Source organism: Anticarsia gemmatalis, chromosome 10, assembly GCF_050436995.1.
Source record: "Anticarsia gemmatalis isolate Benzon Research Colony breed Stoneville strain chromosome 10, ilAntGemm2 primary, whole genome shotgun sequence".
In the NCBI taxonomy this organism is placed as follows: Eukaryota; Metazoa; Arthropoda; class Insecta; order Lepidoptera; family Erebidae; genus Anticarsia; species Anticarsia gemmatalis.
The window spans coordinates 1775901-1799033 of NC_134754.1; the positions used below are offsets into that span (position 1 = coordinate 1775901).

General features: G+C 33.9%; 2 protein-coding genes across 3 annotated transcripts; one reads left to right on the forward strand and one right to left on the reverse strand.

Annotated features, from left to right (window-relative positions):
* Nucleotides 1–4691: 4691 nt before the first annotated feature.
* LOC142976023 (uncharacterized) lies at nucleotides 4692–5981 on the forward strand. The gene is made up of 2 exons (XM_076119212.1): nucleotides 4692–4875; nucleotides 5484–5981. The coding sequence occupies exons 1-2, from the start codon at nucleotides 4714–4716 to the stop codon at nucleotides 5745–5747; spliced, it is 426 nt and encodes a 141-aa protein (XP_075975327.1). The 5' UTR covers nucleotides 4692–4713; the 3' UTR covers nucleotides 5748–5981.
* A 4769-nt stretch (nucleotides 5982–10750) lies between these two features.
* On the reverse strand, nucleotides 10751–22367 carry LOC142976087 (uncharacterized). 2 transcript variants are annotated; one of them, XM_076119310.1, is made up of 5 exons: nucleotides 22229–22367; nucleotides 16130–16305; nucleotides 14724–14881; nucleotides 13533–13626; nucleotides 10751–11921 (listed from the first exon to the last, which is right to left on the reverse strand). In XM_076119310.1, the coding sequence occupies exons 2-5, from the start codon at nucleotides 16296–16298 to the stop codon at nucleotides 11851–11853; spliced, it is 492 nt and encodes a 163-aa protein (XP_075975425.1). In that variant the 5' UTR covers nucleotides 16299–16305; nucleotides 22229–22367; the 3' UTR covers nucleotides 10751–11850. The 2 variants fall into 2 exon arrangements, with proteins under 2 accessions (XP_075975425.1, XP_075975424.1); XM_076119309.1 differs by having other exon boundaries at nucleotides 11503–11921; nucleotides 13537–13626.
* Between the last annotated feature and the right edge of the window lie 766 nt (nucleotides 22368–23133).

Below are 23133 nucleotides of genomic sequence, written 5' to 3' on the forward strand. Positions count from 1 at the left end.
AACCGGATTGCACTCGTTTTAAAATTGAATAACACTTTATATTAATAGTTTTTGTTTTCATTCGATTAAAACCGAAATATTTTCTTTGACGTTGAGCCAATTTTATTGCTTTTCGATTTTCAGAACCCGAATTCGGACAACCGTTTGAATGGCTTTGAATTTTTCCAATTGCATGTTTCAGTGTAAAAAACTAACCGATCCGTGTTGTCGTAGGAACCGTAATTGCATTGGCACATCCAGTATTTTCTGGTTTTATCCGGCTGTATCCGGTCCGAACTGGCTTTGCTTCACTAGAACATTGAATGTTTTATGCGTTTTTATAACGAACGACTGGATATTGGAGCCATTAGAAAGTACAATACAATCATCATTTTACAATACAAACAGGTAAAATAAATAGACGAATACAAAACTTAAGTTAGGTTGTTATCATGATTCGTGTTATGTAGTACATAATAATACTTTGATGTTTGTAATAATACTTCTATACCCAATTCTGCATCAAGCAACAGTTTTGTAGATGACATAATTTTTATCACTGTCATTTTTGTTTCACATTTACTATGATAGTTTGCCCTCAGTAGCAAGCAGTCTTTATGCAAGTAACTATCGATTTGAATCAATATCGTAGTCGTGTCGTTCTCGTCTCGTATAACATAAAGACATTATGCAGTCTCGCTGGTTACACTCCTTTGTTTTCACAAATGAGTTCTCCATCCGTTCCTTTTTCCATTTTTTATTTTTCTCACGCGTTCTTTTTATGTTTTTGCGCGCATTTTGTTTTTTTCTGTTATGCCTTTTAATATTAAACACTTCGTAAGAAAAGAGTAATTAAAGGAACATTGCTTTTGAATTAATTTCGCGTTTGTAAGGCTTTGGAGATATCGCGCTTTCATATCTTTTAGATGGTTGTAGTAAAAAGAGTGGAAGAAATGAGGTTTCTTATGAAAAGCCGCGCATATCTACTTTTGCTCTACTCCGAATAAAGATTATTTTTAAAGAATCTGAAATGAACTACGAGTCACGCGTTTGCGCCCGAAACTAAACTTATTTAGATGCAATCAAAAACAGATATCAATAAATGCTAAAATTGATTACGAAAAGCAATTACCAGTGTAAAATCATAGATTATACGGCAGCAAAGAGAAATTTATTGACAACGAATCATAACCTTAATGATAGCGGCTCTGTATTTTTTTCATTTTTCTTTAAATCGTATCATATCGCAGTTGAAACGTTGAGTTACTGCACATTAGTCATAAAAGTAATTTATTTGAAGTCTACATAAGAGTAATTTGTGAAAAACAAATCCGTGCACACACTGTTAACTTTTACATTTAAAAACTGTTTGTTGTTACATTTGGAAATCAGCAAATCATTAACGTTGAATTCAACAGGCGACTTGCAACTGAAGCATAATTATAAGTCAATAATCAAGTATAGAAAAAAGTCCCCAACTCGCACTCGGCCAGCGTGGTGGTCTCAAGGCTCACTCATACCGGGAAGAGACAATGCCATGCAATGGGACATTAATGGGTAAAATGTACTCTGTATAAAAAAAATACCTCAGCTATTAAACAATAATGTATTTGAATAAAAAAGATAGGATCACAAATTGTAAATTACCAATTCACGTGAAACTTGTTATAAGTTATTCAACAATTTTTAAAATGTTCATAGTTTTGTCAATCGCAAATATTGTTAGAACTCAATATCATCATTTGTATGAATTCGGAGTCGACAGCCGGAGTTTTCAACACTTGTTTAAAGAAGTAGGAGATATTCAGGCATATGAAAAATTTAAGAGGATTCCTATTAAAGTAAGTTTATTTGATTGTACACGATTCTTTATGTAACTAATCCTTTCTAAGAGTTGTTAGTACATGTTTTGTTATATAAAGTGGGGTCTACGCTAGAGCACAAATTCGTGCAGTGAGGACTGACTTAAAACCTACTTCTTTTTACTTCTTATCGTATGATTAGTGGTAAATCTTGTGTTAAGTTGTTCAAGCCGTCTAAAGGGCCGTTGAAATGGCTTATCGACTGTCATCTTTATTGATAACAACTGGGGCCGACTTTTAACGTGTCCTCCAAAGCACGGAGACGCTCAGTTAAAATACAACTATACGGTTACCATGGAATACCACTATACGGTTACCATCTATGAAATGACGGCGCCAAGGGTTGGTTGATTCCAATAAAACTAACTGCCCTACCCAATATCGGCTACGGGAACATTATTATTAATATATTGAACATTTCAGGTGTCACATTGCTACAATGTGACGTACGTACGGGCCTTTATAATGAACCCATTTGCTACAAAACCGGAGGTGTTGTACAATTGGTATAAACGTATATTGCGCATCGAATACACCATGTGGCAGAACAGTCTGTCTACTTATAATGTAACGGCTAGGGGTGTTTATATACCTCCTTGTGGGAAAAAAGTTATCACAATACCACCCCCTCTTGTTGGATAGTTAAGTATCTGGACACAGAATAATAAGTTAATTTAAAATATGTATGTATGGTTATGTGAGCTGAGATTTAAATTAACAGTAACCAAAAGCAAACAGCAGACAATAAACGTCATAACACAGTATGTGGTGTATTATATGAAATATATTCTATGCTTTTTATTTATATTTACCCTTCCTGAATCTACGACCTATTATTTGTTAGATTTAATTTACCCAGCTATAAAGAACAATGGCAAAATCTCATACATCATAATCACTAATTTTAAAATGTTGCGTCTTCAAATAAAACAAATGTTATAATATGCAGCATTAATTCCTGACTCTAAATATATAAATATGTTCATTAGGCGCGCCGGAGATCCTGAGTAATTTGGGTTTATATTTTTATAGGTTATGTCTATATCACATCATTAAAATGTTAATATTTTTGTCAAATATTGTTTGAATGTTCATTTATTCATAATATCATCCCTGTTATTCTCCAACGGAGCAGGCAGAGGCGAACATTGACGTATCGCCAATCAATGTAGTATATTACTATCGTCATCGTAGTGAAATTGACGGCCTCAACCTGTCGAGCAGGTATAGGCTTTATTGGTACTACTGCTACTACTACTAGACTGTTATATTATGAAACAAATTGTACTATGGGGTATTTAAGTTATCACATAGTATAAATCAGCTTGGCAAAGGCAATAAAGGTAAATAAAAAATGAAAAGGTTTTACATTATTTATTTCTTTCATACACATCCCTGATTATAATGTCATTTTAAAATTCAGCTGGTGCTATTATATTATCTTGATACCTGGCCTATCCTAAGCACCAGACTAAAGTCAGCACAGCAGCCTATTGTATGCCTATCCACTGGGCAACTGCAATTATATTCAAAGATTCCTGTTCGACCATGTACGTCATTTTCAATTAGTATGTATACGTAATATTGTTTTCGTGAGGTATGTTATTGGATAAACCCAGCTAGTCAGCAATGCGGCAACTCTTGTATTTTGTTCCAAGGCAGGGTATCAGCGGAAGTTATTCTATATTTTAATTCACGCACGAAATGCGAGTCAGTCTAACACGACTTTCCATCCTTGAAGAAGTGTTAGACTAGTTCACTAAGTCCAAAAAGCAAGGGAACGTCCTTGATGAATCAGTAGAAGTCACGTACATGCAATCCAAATCGAAATCCGTTAGAGATGCAGGGTTAACAAATAGAGCAGAAATCCTCAGTAAGTCCGAGTTGTTTGAAAATAGGTACGAAAAAGCAATAGTAAACGCAAAGCACAACAGCACAGCAATACCAAGAATCACCAAACGTCAACGTCAAACAATCAAACCTAACCGAAGCAGAAAAGTTACCATACTTTAAAAACGTAGTACTACTAAAATATCTCTGTTGACTGTAAATATATCTTTGTATGATCAAAATAAATGAGAAGTTTTTAGTTTATTAGTCACTGTTTTTAATAACTTGTCATAACAATATATTTCACGTTGAAGACTATTTAGTTATTTAAACAATTAGGTAGACAAAGACAACATAAATCTTCTTATTAAACAACAAGGTACCGAATGGCAACATTTTTTTATCTAAAGGAAATGGAGAATCATTTTTAGATAGTCAATTTATTACTTTTTGTTTAATCTTTTAAATGTCGCCATCAGAAGTAAAACTGATATTCCTGAAATTCATACGATAATTAATAAATTACATTGGTAATATTGAGATTCGTAGACGCTCAAAAAATATAAGTGATTTTTTTGCCATTGTTCTTTATTTTATTCGTAAGGCCCTTTCACACTTACGTTTGAGCAGTGATGTTTAATGAACATAAACGCACCGCAGCCGCCGCTAATTAAACGTCTAATAAAATTGAGCGACGACTGCACCGCGAGAAAGCGTTGCGATAACGCTACGCACGCGTCGCGTGATCGCGGTGTCTGCAGTGCGTATATGTACGTTCGTAAAACGTACAACGCTAGTATGAAAGGGCTTAGAACGACAGTACAAAATATTGTATTTTCTGTTAATTACCGAAACCAATAGGAGAATCAAATCGACGCGAAACTAATTAAAAAAAACGACGCGAAAATAACTAATTAAATTAGCGATCCATAATGTCAGCTGTAGATAATTAGTTTATACACAGAACTAAATTAAAATAATCATTACCCACCATTATCACTCTCCTATATAAGATGTAAGATTACTTTATTAACTTAATACAATGAGTTCTCAAACTATTTTGGTTGTTTGCGTGTTGTTTCTGGCACAGAATGCTCTCTGTGTGGTGTTCGAGTTTGGTAAAGATCACCCTAGCCTCGAAGTAGTGGCCCATCGTCACGGAGAGATATCTTTGATAGAGAAAGTCAAATATATATCTTTCACTGTAAGTATGCATACTAATTATATGAATCTGGCTTTTGCCCGCGTGTTCGTCCACGTGTTTTGTGATTTAGGACAGAATTTTCATACAGACTTCCAACCCCATTGTTGCCCCTTGGGAATAGAATTCATCAAAAGTCTTTTATTAGCGGATGCCTATGGAATAAGATCTACCTGCATGCCAGCCCGATTCGTCCAGTGGTTTGGGGTTTTGTTGATAGATCGTTATGTCACTCAGTCACCTTTGACTTAAATATTTCTAAGATAATCTCTCGGGGTGTGAACACCGCTCGTTTGTGTAGATCGTCCCTACAATCTTTATTTGCTTCATTCACATCCATACATCTGCCATACAAGACCGCCGGTTACGAGTAGTTACCTGACCTTTATTCAAGACGTCGCCGATGTGAAGTGTATACCTATCTTTATTTTCTCTAGTGCAGTAGTATATTTTATTAATATCTACACACGCGTGAAGCAGAGGAAGTTTGTAAGGATCATACCATGTGGCGTTCTTTGGTCACTGCCATAGGAAGAAGGCGTGATATTATGTATGTAAATAACTGGGCTGTTACGAACGTCCATTTTTTTAAACTACAAGTATTTTTTCAGGTGCCAGTATGCTACAGCCTGCAATACGTGAGGGTTCAAGTGGACAACCTGATCTCGAATCCATCAGTGAAATTCAACAAGGCTACAAACACAGTGATCGTCTCCTACCAGTTGTGGCAGAACAGTCTCTCCATCTATGACGTCACTGCGAGAGCTAGCAGAATATTCGGGTGCACGCCTCCTTGGGGAACCCTCAAAGCTGAAGGGCCTGTAGGACCGTCTTTGAATTGGAACGAACATGTTATTATTAATGGGGTGAATTAATTCTGCATAACCCCATTTTAAAAGGGTAGTTGACTACCACTAAAATTTCAAAAACACATTTTTGTATAGAAATACGACATAGTGACGTCACAATTTTGCATTTGGACTGCCTAATATAATGCTTCAGTATGCAATAATTTCGAGCAAACATTTTTTTTTTCAAAGAAATGGCATCGCATGGACATTTTGGATGAACTTTTTACGAGTACAAATTACCTACAAAACTTTTCATTAACCCAGTCAACTACCCTATTTATAAATTCAGATTCTTTAATTGCTAAATATTGTAATTATATATATTTCCTAAGAATAAATTTCAGTAATTTTATCTATATGTATTGTTAAATAACTATTCATAATTATTTATTTTTATCTACTAATATAATTTATATTTTGCTGGAATATCTAAAAGCATTTTCGTTCATATTTATTCAACATCACCTTAAATGTTTGAGAAATAAAATAATTTCCATTGTATTTAAAATGATTTCTTTATTATACCTTTCCTTTTGTATTTAGTTACTAACTTGCAGTCATATAGCAATAGTTCGACATCTTAGCTAGGGTCCGGGATTTTGTCTTTATTTAATAACTAGCTGACCAACTTTGCTTGCGTCACATAAGAATTCTCTCTTATGTGACGCAAGCAAAGTTGGTCAGGGTCAAAATTTTCCCCGTTTCCGAAACATTTTTTATTGTTAACATTTAAATCGGACCAGTAGTTCCTGAGATTAGCGCGTTCAAACAAACAAACTCGTCTGCTTTATAATATTATTATAGATAAATTTATCCGAAAAGAAAATCAATAATTGATCTCCAAGTAAAATTTAATGCAAATCGGTACAGATCTTTAGCCATTAAAGCCTAACAGACAAACATAAAGATTTTATCTACTCTATATTAATGATTAATTAACTTCTCTAATTATCAAAATGTAAATTTGCTGTCAATTTAGACGGTTCTAAATATAACAGTCGTGATATTATGTTATTTATGAGGTTGTATAACGTACTAATTATTTCCTTCGCATCGTAAACGTGTTTTCACAGAACGGAAAGATAAAATGATACATCCAATGTTGTTCTTTCATTTCGATATTAATTTAGGAAAGTCCCGGAAATTTTCAATTACGCTAGGCGTCGCCAAACGCTCCCCTTTTTCCTGTGCCCAAAAGATCACGGAGTTTTTGAGAAAAAGGGCTTTTAATTTATTTTTGAATGCTGACTTTACGAAATGCTGAGGTCTGCTAATGTTCTATTTAAGAAATTCGCGTTGATAGTAGATAAAGGTTTGCTTGGTACTGCGTTGATGATAGTCACTGTATTGTTTATATACCTGTATGTCCTTTATAGTGAGAATATGTTTAAACCTACATAACTTTTCAACGTATTTGATTATTTATACACAACACAAAGAAAATTTACATAGCGTCTTTAAAAAATGCGAGATAAATAAAAGAGGTTGGTACCCGATGCAGCCACATTACTTTTTAGAATTTTTACAAAACAATCTTTTTAACTTTGTACCTAGAAAAATATACCATTATTAATATTGTACGTATCTTACTCACACCATATTAAGTATCACATAGCCACAAATAATGACGTCATAATGTTATAATAACGTAATTATTGGGGGACGCAGGTTGAGAGCCCACCATTACTCGACCGCGTTTGTTCTGATGAACCTTACTTGTAATTATGACCTGTTATATGACACTGTTGACTCAATGATTTTGTTTAGGAGAGGTTTTTGGATATTTTTGTCAGTTTTTCACTGTTATAGCAATCAGCGACTGTCCTACAATATATGCATCAGTGTGTGCAACTGTCACGCATAGGTCTCGAGTTTAAATACCGGGTAGGGCCAACACGTAAAAAACTCTCACCAGCTGTTTCAGAACAGCTTTTAAGGACGAGTTTTGTGTTTTTGTATTATTTAGATATACTATGTCCAGTATAAATATAACCTATAAGCGGCTCGGCCCGACGTCAGAGTATATAGCAAAATTTTATGTTATTGATCCCATTCCCGTGGGATTTGGATCCCCTTGATCCCTTAAGAGCCTTATCTTGAGAATTGCAAATACATTAAAAAATATATATTTATCCTGCTCCAAGGTTATGCGCATACATACATTTGCACGATTCATTTTTATTAATATAAATACATGTTTGGACTTCCATCATCGATTATTCTACTGAAAAAAATACTTGTCCAACTTTTCAAACACTTTTAAAAAAAGACCTCTTAACGACAATTACATTCACTACAGCTACACCATAAAGACATACCCGCAAATAACATACTATATTTAATATCCAGTCCTATTTCCAAACTAACCAAATATCTAAAGTTGCAGTTGAATCTATCCAGTTATGTAAGTTGGGGCTAAATATGAAGCGCCGAGTGGCAGCCATCAAGACTCGCTTACAACTTAGTTCTGGGATATTCGGTAATGTTATATAGCATTGTATGATTGTATAGCTGTATTTTACATCTAGTTGGGGTGGTACTTATTTGTATGTTTGTATTTTTTACTATGTGAAATGAGTAGGACTGCAGTAATCCTGCACTAGTCTCATAGATTTGCAGGAACGTAAAAAATGGCGTACTGGGGGGGAGGCCTTTGTACAACATTGGGTAGACATGGGCTTAATCTGAGACAGATAGATATTATATTTGTCAATTTTGTTGTTTGGTTAATAGTCCTAGTGCAGTGGTTATGGTGATCTAAACCGCTATAAATTAGCGCAGCGGGTGCAGAATTGCAATCGGCAAATTGAAGCTGCGGGTCTAGTTAAATTTGATGTTTATTGTGTGTTACTTCCAATAATTATAATTGCAGAATAAATTAGCAATGTTTCTATAATGATGTTATCTAGATAAGTGATGGTTAGTCATTTCATTTTCATTTCATTTCATTTCATTATTTGTGCCTAGATTAGAAGTCGAGAAACTGGTCCAAATTATACATTTATTCTATGTGTTTTAATATCTATATTAAAAAAGAATCCACAAAAACCAAGTAAAACCTCACGAAGCACCGCAATATAATGTCTTTCAAAAGATTTCCTCTGTATAAAACATCAGTACATTTTTAATGACCTTTCTTATATGCGGTAACCCAACGAAATCCTTTTTCCTTCTGATTCACATATTAATGTACAACTACGTACTTTTGTGCCTCTGTACATGTACAGGGAACGATACATTAGAACATTTGGAACAAAGAAAAGCTCAAAAACATAAGTGTTTTTGTTCAATATAATATTTGTGACTCTTTCAGGAAAATACTACTACTGAAAATTTATTTCGTCGAAAGTTGAAATAACCTGTTTAATTTTATTTGATGCATAATTTAATTCTTTTAACGGGTGTACTGAACAAACATATATAGTAGCATTGATATGACACTGAATATGTCTCTTTTGTAAAGATATATAGAAAATAACCACTAAATGTATTCTTCAAATTAGTTCTCCTGCTGCATCAACTTACGATAGGGTATCGGTTAGTCTAGATCTGAACCAGTCTAGAAACTTTCCAGTAATTAGACCCGACTGTTGAAGTCACTTTATTCCGAATTCTGGACTGTAGTAGTGCGATTTCCTAAAATCGATGCTATTAACTACCGACACTGCCACTCTTATTAGTTGTACAGTGTTTCGTCTATTCACTCATATTTGATTACACAGTTCCAATATTTTTTTTAAGTGACAAAGCACTGTTTAACAAATCAGTAGATTCTGTACAGTCGGTACTGTCGAAAATCGTAATTTTGGCATTTAGAATGTACTTCCAGAATAATTCCTATGACGCCAGTCAGAGGCGCTGATCAGATTTTCATACAAAATTTATCGATGACAAGGTGGTTGTCAGTAGTTGATAGTAGTAGAAAATCGAGCTACAGAGCTTACACGACGTTTATGATTATTAGTAAGATACACAAGTAACAGTAAAATATAGTTCTGACAGAACACATTAGGAGCACTGACCAGTTTTTCACACATCTGTCAATAGCTATTAGCTATATGGAAACGCCCTTCAGAATTGATTTTCATACTTATTCTGTTATATTTCAGTTTACGCAGCTTTTTCTACAGGGTAGAATAACAAAAGCGCGTATCTGTGTTCCCCGTTAAAGGTAACACGGAGGTACATTTATTATTCATTGTCCCTGTCTAGCTCGTGTCCGAGAATTAAATGTTAGCTGAAAAGGAAACAGGTCGACTTGGAATGGATTATTTAAAGTGCTATCCGTGTGCTGCCAGCTGAAAACTTTTGACTTGGTATTCAAAAATGTAGGGAGCAATTATTTTGGAAATTTATTTCGTGTGTGATATATCTTTAGTGATATTATAAATGTCAAAGTGTTTGATAGTCAGTGAAAATGGCAAAATAGATTTGGATGAAATTAGACAAAGGACAGTTTGCGACCCGAAGACGTAGATAGAATGATTTGTTTTTTTTTATATTAGGAAACGATTTTTTTAAATTTTATTTCAAGGTTCGTAGAACTGTATGTTTAACGCACTACCTAGTACAGTAAACTATAATAACACCCAAACATTTTCATTATTTAATATCTTAATACAATTAATTTCAAGAAGTCTAACCCACCAAACGATCGTAGGGCACTCTAAAAACTAAACAGTGTTGAGTGTAATGAAACAAGTGTCAATGCAAAAACGTATTTATTTTGAGAATCACAAAAGTATCACGTGAGAATAGACAATATTGCACATTAGGAATATTAAAATTAATTATTAGAAAACTTATACTAATGACTTATGTAGAGTGTCATCTCAAAGTCGATAGAATTTGCAAAAGAAAACTTACGATTATAATAGACAATCATATTCTGAATTGCTTCTAATACCTAGTAATCGAATTCTTGACAGATATTTCGACCGAATAGATTGCCAAAGATTTTAAGACAAAAACTCAAGTCAATTTAGATAGATAATATTACTGATATCGTAAAATGCTACTTTATGTGTTACAAATTCTATCGACAAAGACATGATATAGTATTAGTGACCGTAATATAATGGAACTCGGAAGAACGCAAACTTCCTATTATGAAGCAATTTGCTTGAATCTGCCCGTCCTGCAATGATGTCTATTTGCAAGAAAGAATGATCAATCCTCTTTAAGATTTCGGAGATAGTTTACATAGACATACTAGGTAATATTTTGATACCTTTGTTCTATTTAGATAATATCTTGTAGTGCAATCTTGTGTGGATCGTGGTGTTCTCTAGATTCTACCTATACCTATGGATTCCCATAGGTATAGGTAGAATCAAGTTAAGCATAGGATTTGTCACAAGACGTAAAGCTCGTCTGGAAGTTTTAAAAACAACCATTATGAGTACACAGGCTAGCTTACTGTATTGTTTATATAATTTCTTCAGGATTTTCCGCAGTTTAAGAACTTTACTTTTAACGACGTCCGAGTTATGTTAACAATACAATTACTGGACATGGACATATATATACATACATGTGAAGACAAGTCCTATTTCAATAATCTGGTGGATTTAAGTACCTTACACCACTCGTTCATTGGGTTATTTATAGTTTTTCCGCATTTCATTGCATTACAGTAACGTTCATATAATATAGTGCAGTATGCACTCAGCTTGAATAACACTCACAACCCTGCACTTTGCATCACTCCCGGGATTTTATACCTTTTATCTATCAAGATGACATGGAGCGTAAAAATAAGTGAGATACTTTACTTATTGTAATTTATTTGGGGAGATTTTGATGACGATGACGAAGTAGCTTATTGGTACTAAAATCGGATGTAAATTCCATTATTTTTTGTAGGGTTGATTATTTTCGACACAAAACGTTTATTGTGTCGAATTATTTTAAATGTCTTTCGGCATGAAACGTAGACAATAAGCATGTAAAAAAGCTATTTCATGGCTTGTCAGTCAATGCAAAGTGCAAAGATGTTGCATCAAACAAAACTTAATTGTGGGACGGAACTTCCTTTAAATCAAACTTATTCAATACGTAGTGTGAGTGAGACGGCACGATGTATGAGTAGTACATAATATAAAAGTTATAATTCTATCAAATGTTCTTATCCTCGCACACTCCCGGCTCGGGAGGGATTGTTAGTGTGTTCGTCACGTGCTTCGCTTCGGGATGTTCCTGGAAAAGATAAGCGCCACGATTAATATGAAAGTACTTTGAAATTTAAGATAGGAAACGTTCTGTATTTACACGCTTGCTTTATTCGAGCGTAGAGGTGTATAAAACATTCACTTGTTAACAATACCTGTACCGTTAAATATGTGACAGTGACGTAACTGCAAATTTGTAAATACACTACACCGTTTTTAAGTTGTTATATTCCGTTGTGGTCGCACAGTATTCGCGCGCCAAAAAGGAATATTTCTACTCACTCTCTCTTCACTCTAACGAGAAATTTCCAACGGAGATTGATTAAGGATAATTTTGGTATAATTAAGTCATTTTCGTTTTTTTGCAGTTACGTCACTGTCGCTCCGGATGAGCGATATTCCTAGTATGTTACCAAACTCTGTTCGTCTCCTAAGATTATGTCTCAAGTTTTTTATGCGATTCGATAACTGCACGCAATACCTCATAGTTGCTCACGATTATCCGAATCATAATAGTTTGGTGTAGTGGTCATTTTTTTCTTATCAAATAACAGCAGTTACTCAATAGCATCGGTTTACAGGGAAATGGTGTTGAGGAAATCGGAGCTACACGTGGTAAAGAACATGTGTGTGTTTTTCAATTTCCACAAGGAATAGCTATGTACTTCCTATTTAATTATGCTATTTAAGGATCGTATTTTATGTGACGTAACGCAAAGAATATTATATTGAAAGCATTAATCGTTGTTATCAATTGCTACCTCGTTGAGGCGCCCATAGCCAGTTGCGCTCACCGGTCGGTAAACGATCTGTGGGTTAAGCAAGCCTTGGCGCGGTCATTCCATAAATGGGTGACCGCATAGTGGTATTTGAGCTGGGCGTCTCCGTGCTTCGGAGGGTAAGAAAAAAGTCGGTCCCGGCTGTTGTCACAACCTCGTTACCGCGTACAATTTAAGTTATAACAGACTAAAATATTAACCAGAAAACTATCATCAAAACGTTAAACAAGCACGAAGCAGATGAAACAACAATTGTTTGTATTTCAGCGAGTGAGCACAAACGTTCATCTTGCACTAATTGTGACGGGCATCCCCCGGGCCATGTATAAATTAACTCGATTGAATCCTTTGAACCAGCTACCAAGGTTTGGATATTGCAACCTATAGATATGTTTCATTCTTGTCTTTTGCAATCGTTTGAAGTTATTACAATGTTTATGAAAGAAGTAACTTAATTTGATAGGACCACAGAATGATTACTATAACATTTACTTAATTCTGGCAAATATATGACCCTATCATTTATTCTAAAACTGGGGGGGGGGGGCAATTATTTGCGAATAGTTTACATAAACCATTCCTGAAAGAATGCAGGCTCCAGGCCTTTGCCTAGTTCTCTTCCATTTCAATAAAAATCAAATCATTTATTTAAATATAGGTTAATTACTAACACTTGAACTTGAATTTACCGCCTGATTGGAAGGTAGTGCCAATGAGAAAAACTGGCAAGAAACTCTTGTAAAACTTTTTTATTTTCTTTTAAGGGAAGGCAGGGACTCTTGCTCTAGCTGTCATAGTCATATACTATAACAGTGCCTGGGTTTTCTCTATCTACTTTAGTAATGTAAAAGTATTTATACCAACATGTTCTGAATCCAGTCTATCCATCTCGTGAACCGATCTCGTCATCTTTTGTGCTCGCTTCTGCGCAGATGCCGCTCTTGCTTGTAGGATCTGTATATATCATATAAAACAATGAATTATTAAAATAAATATACGAAAATGTAATAGTTTCAGTATTCCTAAATAATCCCAATTGCTTTTTAAAATATCATTAGGAATTGAGGGGAAAACTCTACAGCAAATTTGTAGATTGAGAGATTTATTGTCTTCTTACATCTTCTGTATCATCATGAAAATGAGACGTACATATATCCACATAGCAAACTTATTAGAAACAATAGTGTGGTCTTAGTCTTTGCAGCAGCGGAAGAATGACATGTGGGTGATGCCTTTCATACAGCATGCGATTGTAACATAATCTCGTTAGATAGATGTCTATTGTGCTTTATGCATATTAACTAACTAGTTATATACCTAGCTGTAGTTAAAGCAACAGCCAACACTATTTAATACTACAGTATCTACAAGTCAAATGACAAGGTACAGTTCTACAGTTATATTTATTGCAGTCCAGGCAATCGTTTCCCAATATCTTTACATAACGGTTGTAAAAAGCAATACGTTTTTAAACTGTTTTTACGACAGTTCGTGTCGCAAATTACCGAGGGACCGTATTTATCATGCCGTCTGCCGTACGTATGTAAGTTTAAATGTTTGCCGCATTTGTCTCTGTCACTTACCTGTATTTCTCTGTATGTAAGAAATTTGGAAAGGCTGATGTGATTTTACATACGATTTTTTATTGATTTGAGTCATCCATAGCTTTACTTCTGAGTCACCTTGGTTGGTGTAATTGAGTGCCAAGTATACAAAAATCAGCATCCATTCTAGAATGGATTATGTTAAGCTCGTACTATACATTATACAAAGTATGAGTATTAATACATAGTAGGTACTATTCATGCAGCCTTCAAAGTTACGATTTTCACCTCAGCATATATTATATTTTAGTTTCTAAGATGATGATTTATTTTACTTCTATGGCCTTAGTGAGTCTTGAAATCGCAGATTAACATTCTCTTAAATCAACAAAATACAGGACAGGATAAAAATATCAAAAGTTATTCCACCATACATACATATGCCATAGCACTCACTAATTAGAGATATACTTTTGCAACACTAATTATAAACTATTAACTACTTACAGACATTCTTCTCTGTTCAGCTTCAGCCAACTTCTCCTCAATATCAGGTAGACTGATCTCGGACTGAGGAGGCTGGAGTAATCTTTGCAGGTGAGGCGGCGGTGTGGTCGGACGCTTAGCACCATCGAACTCTTCTAAAGGGATCTCAAATGCTACGGCTGTGGAAGAAAGAGTAAACGATGAATGAGCACGTAGAAAACACGTTCTTTAGCACGATTTTCTACAGTTGAAATTATCGAGTATCGAAAGTTTGACATTTAATATGTACCGCCAGAATTAAAACCCATGGTTGGCAATAATAGAAAAGTGTTATTAAATTCTTCGCGGAATATTCATAGAATCTTGTGTACGTGCCCCATGTTAGGCGGAAAATATGCTAGTCAACTACGGGGAGAAAAGTGGTTATGTTTTGATACTCCTCTAATTGGATATATCAGGCTTCAAATGTAAAAAAAATAAACGGTAATATGTTGAAATGCACTCTGTCGAAATTCTAAACCAAATTGATGGTTTTCGTGTTTTTACGATTTAATAAAGTTAAGGTGGAACAATTGTTCCCTGTACAAGATCTCAAAGGTTTTCCTAGAAATTACGATGTTAAGAAATCTCTGCAAAAGTAATAAAATGTGAAAATATTTTATGTTTGAGTCATGTTAATTACAATAGGTCATTTTCATTTCCTCCCATATCTTCTGTGTTATTTTCAGTGATTTATGTGAGGTGTTCGCTATTACTTATTTACAGTAATTAAATATTTAAAGTAGCCTTTAAAAACCTTTAAAGCAGTCACGCAATGTGCATCACCTCATGTTCTATTTACGTTCAAAATCAATAATTCATGAACAACAAAATTAGATGCGAATCGATTAATATTGACGTAAGGTGGTCAAACTGATCGATAGTATTATTGAGTACATTGAAAACTTGAATACTCTAATATCGGCTATTTTTCGCGAAGTTAGAATGCTTTCGAGGGATTCCCAGTATTTTATCTTAAACATACATAAACAGATAAAATAAGAAAATTTCCCAACCACCCAAAAATTTTAAGATATCTAAAATTTTAAAATTATCGGCTACATTTTAATCTCGTTTCGCATTTAGTTCGAAAATATTAAGAATATACACAATTTTTAATGTTTTGGAAAATAAATCAATGTAATGGCCATAGCCAATTTATGGCATTAAAACATTTCTTGCAATTTGAGTTTAATAAGGTCCATCCCTTATAACAAAACATGTCTTGAAATGAAGAAATTGTGCAGTAATTATAAATTATTTTGGATTTTAATAAGCCCTATGGTTTATCCTATTCCTAAGGTACAAAGGATAATTTAACTTTGAGACTTTTTAGTCTAATGAATCTATTCAAAGAAACAACGGTTAGTCAAGTAAAGTCAACTCACGAGGTTTAGGCAACACAGGAGTCTCGGGCAGCACAACAGTGGGTAGGTCGTCTCCGTCACCATCGTCTCTATGGTGTCCATTCAGTCCAGCGCCGTTTGTCGCCTTCGTAGCACCGTTCGTAGCTTCTTCACGCACTGCCACCGCCGAGCCGGAGGAGCCGCAACCCATTTTAAACCTTAGACGTTAGAATACAGAGTTTAATTTTGCATGTTAACTGTTGGAATTATTTTTTTATTCTTTTTACTTTAAGTCTGCGTGAAGTTTAGTTTTGCTTGACCACTTCTTTGCTGCAAAAGAGACTTAGTTGTAGAGTTAGAGACTTCTACGAAGGATTTTTAGTCGAGCTAAAATAATCGTCTAAATATGATCAAAGTCGTATCCGCTGTTTTAATATCGAAACGGAATTACATAAAAACTTTTTTATTTATAACATTAGCAGAGAAGACGGGAGTAATGTTGGTCTGGTTGATTTAAACTACTCAGTGCCTTTAAATACTCGTAATTAATTTTGTGTCAAAAAAAATTATTCTCCACAACTTAATTTGAAATTTGAAGTGAAAATACTTCACTAGGTCCACCTAATAAGTGTTCTAACGATAGAGAATAGATTTAGTTGCTAGAACTTTATATCGACCACTTAGTAAGGTGAGAGTTGAAACGAATCAATATAAATAATTGGTTACTCTTCACTGATAGCACTAAATATGTCTACTACTCATTGATTTTCAGTCACGAAACTTACAGGACATTGAACCTGTTCTTTTATAGGTATATAGCTACTTTAACGAGTTTAACTTTTCACTTAAGACCGTAATTTCCAAGCTTTTTTTAGTTTGTAGCCCATTACTGTCCCACTGCTGGGCAAGGGTCTCTTCCCAAACGAGGAAGGGGTCAGGCTTTAAGTCCACCACGCTTGCCAAGTGCGGAACTTTGTATGTTCTCAATAAATGTAATAAACAATTTTTAGGTATGCAAGGTTTCATCACGATGTTTTCTAGTTAAACTACAAACAAAAGTTATGAATGAAATCAAATAAACTCTCTCTGTCTATTATGTTAATTTTTCTCTAGTAAAATTTAGGTTACCAAAGCAAAATAAAACGATTATTATGAATTTTAATAAGTTAACGAAGAAAGACACGGGCAACTTATTTAAATTAAAAAAATAATATGTTAAATGGGTTATACCCAAGATCACTTCCTAATTATTACATTCATACGAGAAAAAATATGAACAAAAAAAAAAAGATTACAGGAGAAACATACCAAATCCTAAAAATGTTACAGAAAATAATTAAACACACAACAATCACGTATAAACCTTAATAGCAACAATCAGAATTCAATTAATCGTAATTAACTTCCATAAAATATGAATTACCCACAACATATTGACTGAAAACCCATCAATTTTGATACATTTCATTCATTTACACTATCACATGTAAACGGCAACTAATTATTGGAATAGTTTTGACCTGATCCAGTTCATGCACAAACCATTATAAAAATGGATATAAGGTGCCCTAGAAACGTCTTGTAGGATGTGCTAGATTTCTTTTCGAAGAATGTTTTTCTTTAAGGAAATTAATATGTTTAGGGTAATAAGTTTCATTTGAACCTATGGACTGTCTAGGGCATTTAGTAAGAGAGAAATAAAGGGCGCCAGTTAAAAAATATAGGTTTTTGTATTATATCAAAACACACTATATTTAAAGATAACACTTTTTCAGGGAAAATTAGTTTGTCACAAGTAATAATTTGTTTGATTTAATTATAATTTATTAAAAACGCATATTTATACATGGATCAATCGAATTACTATTTACGACGTAGTTTAAACATCTATCGGAATTAGCCTGCAATCCAAAGATATTTGAACGGGATAATTTGGAAGTAATTTCCAGCTTTGAAGCTCCGTAGTCTAATGTTTGTAATTTTAAAAACGCACTCTCACAAATTGATAAAAATGCCAGGTAATTTAAAGCTTTGTAACAATAAGTCAAACTAGAACTAGACCCCGATACGTACTAAAGTTCATAATATATACATTAATAATACAACGAATAATAGATAACTGATACGAATAATAAATTAATGACAAGTAACTACGTATTCACCGTAAATACTACGTCACAGTAATGCATTCAACCAAAAGTCCTGCCCTACTATGACGAGCACGTATTTCATCATTTCATAGAATCGTCTACAGTTCCAATAAGCTATCTATCTATGACTCCATGTGTATGATTCACGGTAATTTGTTGCATGTTGCACGCTTGCAATTGTAACATTATCTACTTGTTATTTTATTGACATGACATGCTTCAATGACAGCCGATGAAGATATCATTTTGGTAATCAATTCTAGGTATTGAAATGAAGCTTCTAGACGATAGGGGTTGCGTTTTTATATGACTAAGAGACTCTGAAAATACAGGGTTCCTAATATTAACTGAAGCCATAGTTTGCTAAAATGAAGAACTGTTAATACATCGTTTGGAAATAAGTTATGCTTCTATCTTTTTTCTATTGCTGACTATCATAAACTTAGCGTAAGCTTATGGAACTAAAGATCTTGGTTTGACATGCCTTGTAGACATCAAACCATTAACTTATAACACACTAGCTGACCCGTGCGGCTCCGCTAGCGTGAATTTCGTACTGTTGCATTCGTTGCAGCACACTAAAAGCAAGATACTCTCAAAACATTATCTCAAAATAATATTAATAACATGCCTACATGCAAATGCGCTCACAACTTTTTCGCTCGGGCTTATCCTTCAGTCCGTCTCCGTGCCACTTATAACATATTACAACTGCAGACTACTGGTTATAAACAACAGCTTTAAACGCTAAGACACGTACATTATATATAAACTCGGAACTAGCTCTAATGATATGAATATGTCTCAAAAACTACCTATTTTTCACAGTGTGACCTTTAAGGTTAAGAAATAAACCAGCCTTTCCCCAAAATTAAACGCGTTTCTCCCCAAAAACCGTTTGTTTCAAGATTGGATAATTTTCAGTTTTTGTGTTCTTAAGTGCGTAATCTTAAGAATAGATTATTCTAATTACGCGATTTGGAAGCGAGGGAATCGTTATGGAATCCAAAGGATATCTCGCAAATGATTTTACGGGTTAATGACGCTGCATAAATTATAATATTGCTGAGCTTCTGCTACGGCAATTGAGTTTTCCGCATCCAGTTATATTATAAGTGAAAATAATAATTAATTATGCAAGCATGTAGTAAAAGTGAATTATTATAGTTAAATATAATAAGTAGAGTAGTGCTTACCAGATCCATAGCAATGTTATACTTTTTATTTTCATTAAGTTTGGTGAGGACATATTTTGAAAACAGGGACTAAATATAGGGTACTATCTTCTTTGTAAAGTTCACGTCAGCGGAATAAACTACTTAAATAAGCCATAACTTACACTGTTAACATTTTTAGTAATTATTGAGTTTGCGTAGAGAGTTTACGTAAATAATATTATGTCGCAGTATTTATATACTTCAAATTAAATTTCAAGGCCTTTTTCGTAAATATCATAATGAGTTTGTAAAGTACCTAGTTATGTTAATTAGAAAAGCTGAGCACTTTTTTTAATTTAATTGAGTATAAGGCATTTGTCTCTCACCTCACCTGATAGTAAGTTACGATGAATACCAAGATGTTACATACCTGTTTAACAGATAACCATCCATTCGTTCAACCAATGGAGTTGTTAAGTAAAATTCATTGAACATTGACTGTACAAGTAATTTGACTAAGTATGTTTAGTTCTCCAATAATAACTGTAGGTATTGATTTGTACCAACATTGTCCATTATTGATAGTCTAAGTTCACGAACTAACATTCTTTCTAACTTGACTATGTAAAAACAAGTTTTGTAGGTACAATGTAATTACCTTTGAATAACTAACTGAAGAAAGGCTACTGTACTAAACCTTAATTTACTTTTAGAGTATGTACCTCTATATTTGCATACTTGGATTTTTATGTTTTGTATAGCTACGGTTTCCCAAAAACTAATTGCTCGACTTGCGGGGGCACTACCGTGCCCCCAGATACAATCATTTTGGTAAAAGAACATCAATACAGTTCGTCATGGTAATCATTTTATACTTCAACTCATTGCAAAGAATTTAAGAAAGCTTCTACTTTTCTGCTACTGAAAAACCCTAGCCTCTACTCCAGCTTTAATAAATTAAACTGCCACCAAAAACAGTAACACCCAATTACCTAAAGAAAGACTCATTCAATTTCTCTATTTTGTAATCACATTGTTTACTATACTTCCACACCTAAAACCACAAAACATCTTACTACAAAAAGCGGAAGCTTAAAAAACAATAAAGAACATTGTCTGCAACCGAACAATAAAAAGAAATGCTTCACCTTGGCATTATTATCAAACATGTCGGTTTCCCATGCTAATAGACCAACTGGCATTGAATCAATCTATAATATTGCACAACCTTGCTACTTAGTCTTTAAAGAAATTATACATAAAACAGAATATTTCAATTGATTATAGGAAATAGTTAAAGGAAGGACAGATTTTATGGCATCTTTATATCTATCTTCTAATTTACTACTGGTTTGTATGTATGCAGTTGTCTTCATCACTACATATTATAAACATCCTCTGGCCACGTCTGTTCCTCTGTCTGCTTGTATGTTCCCGTTAAACTCAAAATCTACCGAACGAATTTTCACGCAGTTTATTCCAATGGAGATAGAGTACTTTTTGAGATAGATTTAAGTACCTATATAAGTTTTTAACCCAGGCGAAGCTGGGGTGTGCTGCTAGTCAGACCTTAGATGCTTTCTATGTTAATAATGAATCATCCCTTATAAGTTAGTGAAGCTGCAGTGTATAGCAAGATTTAGTACGATAATAAAAAAAATACGCTTGAAAGATACATATTATATATAGATACAATTACCAACTTATAGACATAGATTTTGAGAAAATTCAAACATGTTTATCATCTATTCAGCCCGATTTAACTCTTCAGTAATGAAACATAAAAGCTTAGATTTAAAAAAAATATTTAATTACTTCTATCAAATTTTAATCTGACTTAACCACTTTAGTTTAAGATTAAAACAAGTACAAAACAACATAGCTTCTACGTTTATAATTTACTTGTACTCATCAATTCCTACAACGCAAAACGGCCAGCAAGAAAAAAAAAACAAAAATAACCAAGATGGCGGACATTCGACAGATGTTCAGCAATTTTTCAATCTGTACGTTACTTTACCCCGATCTCGTAAACACGAGGGGAAATGCGATGAATTGCTGGCAATATTTCCTGATTATCTCCCACCCGGGTGGGAGAAATAACTGGCTGTATACCATCGTTACCTTTGCATTAAAAAATCTATGACGGAGTTCGTTTTTTTAATTTCACTTTTTTAATCTGTGCGGCTTGTTTTTGCTTTTTTATGGGTTGCGTTTGAAAGATTGCTTTTGTGTAAACGGTGATGGAAAAGTATAATAGCGAAATGGATTAATTTTTGTTGTCTTAGAAATGTAGTGTCATTTACGAGTAATTATGGAATTGATGTAGAATTAAATGGATATGAAGGCTTTTTGAATATATGAGAAAATCTAATCTTGTCATACGCTTTATGTGCCCAAATTTTTTGTAAAGATTTATCAAACAGTTAAGAATCATACTGGTAAAACAGACAACATGAAATTGTAGAACACATCCTCTTTGACACTTTTTTTCGCCTTATTCTTTGACTCGAAAGTTTTAAATTCCTACTTTGAGCTATAAAACAGCAAGGCAACGCGATATGGCAGACTGACTGTTTGAAAACAGAGCCGGTACGTGCTAAATGAAAACAGATTGGACTAGAACAATGTGTAGATTATTTTTGAAAGGAACTTTAGCCTAAAACCTAAAGATAACCAGTTAAAAAACGATGCTTTTCTCCGAAATCGAATTATTTCCTGTTTAGCCAAAGAAGTGAAAACTGTTTTTGAAAAAAAGAAAAAATACTGTTGTACAGTTTTTCAAAGGACGACAAAATTATCATATTAATATCTTATTAAACAAAACCACTTACTTATTACGATTAAACCTTCAAAATAACTTCCAATAAATAATTTATGTTCACTGCGCAGTACATATAACAATGTTCACTGTAATTTCACTGCACGAACACTGGACATCGAACCGGCAACCCGTGCGGTCGCGACCGCATCCTACACACAACTATCAACCGCGATTAATACAATTTTATTTTTCACTATACTTTTTCCAATCGTACGTTAGATACTACGACTGAATAGTCTTGATAGTTTGAGTCAGAAAATTGTATTGAGCTTTTTCCTTTTAGCAGATTCCTTAACTTGCTTTTTCGGTCAATTATATAATTATGCTTATGACAATAAAGAAAATAATAGGTACGTGTTGAACAGACTTACCAACTTTAGTATAAAACTTTAACAGTAGAGTAGGTCTCGGGTTAATATTGTCAGAAAGACGAACAATTTCAACAATTTGACGGTGCGTGCAATTTCTGCAATAATTCAATTTACGTAGAGATTACACTTTTATTTATTTCTTTATTGCTGTTTTCTCCTTTCATAGCTAAATATTATTTCTTTTAGTAGGTATCGCGTGTTATATCTTGCCGTTTCTTCTCACAAGCAAGAGCTTTTTCGAAACGGTGGTAAAAAATATGACGATTTCAAATACTTGTTTGAGTTTATAAAATAAGGTATATTTGACTTTATTATATTACCTAGTTTTTTTTTTTGTAAAGGAACATCAGCAATAGGCAACAGCTACATATTAAAACAAAAACTGATTATTACAAGTATCAAGTGTCACAGGTCGCGCTTAGTCAGGACTTTAACAATGCTTACATAGAAATTACCATCGCCTACTAGGCTCGCACTGAACCCCTTTACGCCACATAGAAAACTATAGAGTAGAACGTTTCTCACAACCCACTCACATGATAGT

Bases quoted from the DNA above. Each gene is read 5' to 3' on its own strand.
- LOC142976023 (XM_076119212.1), top strand. From the start codon at position 4,714: ATGAGTTCTCAAACTATTTTGGTTGTTTGCGTGTTGTTTCTGGCACAG. The intron at 4,876-5,483 runs GTAAGTATGCAT...GTATTTTTTCAG, and splicing joins TCAAATATATATCTTTCACT to GTGCCAGTATGCTACAGCCT.
- LOC142976087 (XM_076119309.1), bottom strand. From the start codon at position 16,298: ATGGGTTGCGGCTCCTCCGGCTCGGCGGTGGCAGTGCGTGAAGAAGCT. The intron at 14,882-16,129 runs GTGAGTTGACTT...TTTCTTCCACAG, and splicing joins TCCTGTGTTGCCTAAACCTC to CCGTAGCATTTGAGATCCCT. The intron at 13,627-14,723 runs GTAAGTAGTTAA...TGATATATACAG, and splicing joins CTGAACAGAGAAGAATGTCT to ATCCTACAAGCAAGAGCGGC.